General features: G+C 23.1%; 1 protein-coding gene across 1 annotated transcript in view; it reads right to left on the reverse strand.

Moving 5' to 3' along the window:
• Positions 1 to 4,258: 4,258 nt before the first annotated feature.
• Positions 4,259 to 5,000, reverse strand: part of LOC141294286 (ERO1-like protein beta) — a 12,045-nt gene continuing 11,303 nt past the window's right edge. Inside the window, exons 9-10 of the mRNA XM_073826360.1 lie at positions 4,387 to 4,398; positions 4,259 to 4,293 (exon numbers count right to left, since the gene is read on the reverse strand). Of these exons, the coding sequence (XP_073682461.1) occupies positions 4,259 to 4,293; positions 4,387 to 4,398 (47 nt within the window). The remainder of the gene's footprint in view (positions 4,294 to 4,386; positions 4,399 to 5,000) is intronic.

The following is a 5,000-nucleotide window of genomic DNA, read 5'->3' on the forward strand; positions in this document are numbered from 1 at the left end:
AATAATATGAATAGCCTACTTAGATGTGTTTGTGCCAAATTACTTGTACTTTAGGAATAATAAAGAAAACCTGAACCCACCAGAAAGCGAGGCTCTTACAGCAGAACTGCCTGACAAAGAATATACATTGACTACCAAAACATGTGCAGTTTTAGTCCTTGGGATTACTAAAAGATGATGGTTTGTGGAAAATAAGTTATCTAATGTTTTAAAGTACAAATTAATGTGAAAGCAAAATGTCTAAGATGCTGTGTTGAAAATGTGTTGAATGAAAATATTTAAATTCTAATAAATTAATAAAAAAATATGAGCAAATTAAGCTAGTTTAATCCTGTCACGTCCGTGTCCAATTGAAGGCCCAGTGATTCAATAACTCACTCAAAAACATAAAAGACATTCATTTGTCACCACCTACTGGCATAAAAATGTAATCAGCAGAAACTGTCAATAATTAATTAGAGCAAATCTCTTTAATGAACAAATTCAAAAGAAATCTGTTGTAAAACGTTTAACGTGTCTTAGTGGAAAGGAGAGTGGTAATAAAAACACACACACATAGTATTCAGATTATATAATATAAACTGTACAGTGTACAGGCAAGCGGGTGAACCCGGAATATGAACGCAACGCGCTGAAATTAATATAATATTAATTAAATAAATATATAAATATATAATATACTGTAGGTTAGGCCTAATAATTGTAATGATTTTATGTCAAACAACGAATACATTATATAGAGAAATTGAGCAAAGTTTTAACGGAGCTTTCAGTAACCTCTGTTTTAAAGCGCTCCAATTGGATTCTCGAATCATTTAATTCAGAATGGGACTTCAATTATGAGCGTATCGTGAATCATTTGATTTCGATCGGGATGTATAGCGGCTTCGCAGGATGTGTGTGTGTGTGTGTGTGTGTATATATATATATATATATATATATATATATATCAACTGTATACAAGAGTTTGACCTTTTTCATTTTCATTCATTTCACTCTTTTTTTCCATTAAGCCACCCCCAATTTATTAATAAGGTGTGTAGCTACTGAACTTGGAGCTCCAAACAGTTTTAAACCAAGGTAATTCGTTCTGGAATGTCCCGTTTATCATTAGAACACTCCTGGAAACGGAACTTCAAAGGCGTATGCCGAATCATGATTGAAAACGGAAAGCGTGAAGTGGTCATGTGATCAATGTGTTTAAGTCATAATTATGACTTAAGTAAGTCATAATTATGACTTAAGTAAGTCATAATTTCGACTTTTTAAGTCATAATTTCGACATAGTAAGTCATAATTTCGACTTGTTAAGTCATAATTTCGACTTTTTATCTCGTAATTATGACTTAAGTATGTCATAATTTCGACTTTTTAAGTCATAATTTCGACATAGTAAGTCATAATTTCGACTTGTTAAGTCATAATTTCGACTTTTTATCTCGTAATTATGACTTAAGTATGTCATAATTTCGACTTTTTAAGGCATGGATTTTTTTCTGACCTGGCGGAAACGGGCTTCCATAGTAAGGTATAAATTTAATTATTTTAAATATTTATTTAAATAAAAAAAATCCTGAGTACCATTTATATAATAGATTTTTTTATAATAATTAAAAAAATAAAAATAATAAAAAAAACACTATAACTATAAATTGTAAGGTTTAATTTAATTATTTAAAAAATGCATTCAAATAAAGAGTAATTTCACATTAAAAAAAAGTTTAAAATAATTTAAAATAATTTGCATATATTAAATTAAAAAAAAAACTCCTGAGTACCATTTTATGAGCTTATTTTAATGAGCTCAATTTTTTGTATAATTACATATTAAGCAATAATAGTTATTTTAATATCATTTGCATAAAAATGGCAACAAACGGGAAAAAATGTATAACTATAAATTGTAAGGTATACAATCTATAAAATCATTTGCAAATATTAAATAAAAATGACAACAAACAGGAAAAAAATGATAAATTATAAAAAATAAAATAATAAAAAAACTATAACTTTAAATTGTAAGGTATAAATTTAATTTTAAATATTTATTTAAATAAAAAAAATCCTGAGTACCATTTATATAATAGATTTTTTATAATAATTAAAAAAAATAAAAATAATAAAAAACACTATAACTATAAATTGTAAGGTTTAATTTAATTATTTAAAAAATGTATTCAAATTTTTAACAAAATGAGTAATCTCACATTAAAAAAAAGTTTAAAATAATTTAAAATCATTTGCATATATTAAATAAAAAAACTCCCGAGTACCATTTTATGAGCTTATTTTAATGAGCTCAAAATTTTTTGTATAATTACACATTAAGTAATAATAGTTATTTTAATATCATTTGCATAAAAATGACAACAAACGGGAAAAAATGTATAACTATAAATTGTAAGGTATACAATCTATAAAATCATTTGCATATATTAAATTAAAATGACAACAAACAGGAAAAAAATGATAAATTATAAAAAATAAATAAAAAAAAACTATAACTTTAAATTGTAAGGTATAAATTTAATTTTAAATATTTATTTAAATAAAAAAAAATCCTGAGTACCATTTATATAATAGATTTTTTATAATAATTAAAAAAATAAAAATAATAAAAAACACTATAACTATAAATTGTAAGGTTTAATTTAATTATTTAAAAAATGTATTCAAATTTTTAAAAAATGAGTAATCTCACATTAAAAAAAAGTTTAAAATCATTTAAAATCATTTGCATATATTAAATAAAAAAAAACTCCTGAGTACCATTTTATGAGCTTATTTTAATGAGCTCAAAAAATTGTGTATAATTACACATTAAGTAGTAATAGTTATTTTAATATCATTTGCATAAAAATGACAACAAACGGGAAAAAATGTATAACTATAAATTGTAAGGTATACAATCTATAAAATCATTTGCATATATTAAATAAAAATGACAACAAACAGGAAAAAAAATTATAAATTATAAAAAAATAAATTTAAAAAAACTATAACTTTAAATTGTAAGGTATAAATTTAATTTTAAATATTTATTTAAATAAAAAAAAAAATCCTGAGTACCATTTATATAATAGATTTTTTTTATAATTAAAAAAATAAAAATAATAAAAAAACACTATAACTATAAATTGTAAGTTTTAATTTAATTATTTAAAAAATGTATTCAAATTTTTAAAAAATGAGTAATCTCACATTAAAAAAAAGTTTAAAATCATTTGCATATATTAAATTAAAAAAAACTCCTGAGTACCATTTTATGAGCTTATTTTAATGAGCTCAAAAAATTGTGTATAATTACACATTAAGTAATAATAGTTATTTTAATATCATTTGCATAAAAATGACAACAAACGGGAAAAAATGTATAACTATAAATTGTAAGGTATACAATCTATAAAATCATTTGCATATATTAAATAAAAATGACAACAGGAAAAAAACTATAAATTGTAAGGTATAAATGTAATTATTTTAAAAAATTTATTTAAATAAATTGTGTATAATAATTACACATTAAATAATAATAACAGCTATTTTAAAATAATTAGCATATACATTTTTTTTTACCATTTATTTATTAACATATTTAAAAATAAAGAAATTCTTATATATATTATAATATTTATTTATGTATATGGATATGTTCTACATTTCTTTATTTTAAAATATTTTAATAAATAAATGTTTGGTTAAAATGTTTTAAATAATTACATTTTTAATAAACATTTATATTGAGCATATCCATATTAATAAAGAAATATTTTAAAATAAAGAAATTACACAAAAAAAATCATCTTAAAATAACTCAAATCATCCACAGATATAGTGTATACAGGGTAATATACTTATAGTGTATACATTTTCAAAGCATAGTTCAAATAAATGGGTCAGACCACAGAGAAGATCTCCTCGGCAGCTTTTTTAGTCTATTTCCCTGCATGTTTTGTGGTGAAATATAGATTCATGACACTGTAAGCAGCGTAAAAGTTATGATTTGCCTGGACTCGCCCAGAGAGGCTTAAAATAATGACGACATCTCTCAGTTTCAGGTGGAAATGTGTGCAGGAAAACACACATCAGGCCTCATTCACAAAACACGAGCAGAACAAATTTGTGCAAATCAACTGTAAAGCTATTATTATGTCAATTAATGTTAATTAAGAAAGTTTACAGGCCCTCAAACCAACATTTTTGGTTATAATTGCTAATAAAAGTCATTTTTTGTTTTGAGTATATTCACACTAAATAATCACTTACCTTCCAGCCATTTGTAAAATCCTTCACCTGTGAGAAACAAACCAGAGTCTGCTTTAATAAAAGCCCTTCTGCACTGATCATCATGTATGCAAATGAAATGCAAAGCAAATATTAACTCACCATCATCATCACCTGAGAGGACAGACAGAGAAAAGAGGTCAGGTTACACACAAGAACACCTAACATACATGATTACAAAGGTGAATCTTGAAAAAATAAATAAATCATCCTAAATTAGGACCATGTCAATTTTTTACTTTTAAAATGTATTATTCATACATTGTGATAGACATATATCTTTTACATATAATGTTATATGTTTTTCAAATAATTAAAAATGTATATTTGATTTAGGTTCAACAGCTTTTACATTTTTATTGTTATTTTATCTAATCATTTCTTAGATTTTTTTAAAATTGTGCAAATTTTTTTTATTTCTTACGAATTTTACATTTTCAATGTTATTTTATCTAATAATTCCTTTTATTTTTCTGGTTACATAAAAACAGTTAGTTTTAGATTTTTTTTAAAGAATTAAGACATTTTATCATTTTACAAAAACAATTATTACCATTATTTTTTTTTCTTACAGCTTTAATTTTTTTATTGTTATTTTATCTAATGATTCCTTTCATTTTTCCATTTACATAGAAACAGATTAAATCATTTTAGATTTTTTTTTTAATTTAATAATTATGACATTTTATAATTTTAGAAAAACAATTTTTTTTTTC

Source organism: Garra rufa, chromosome 20 (genome assembly GCF_049309525.1).
Source record: "Garra rufa chromosome 20, GarRuf1.0, whole genome shotgun sequence".
Taxonomy (NCBI): domain Eukaryota; kingdom Metazoa; phylum Chordata; class Actinopteri; order Cypriniformes; family Cyprinidae; genus Garra; species Garra rufa.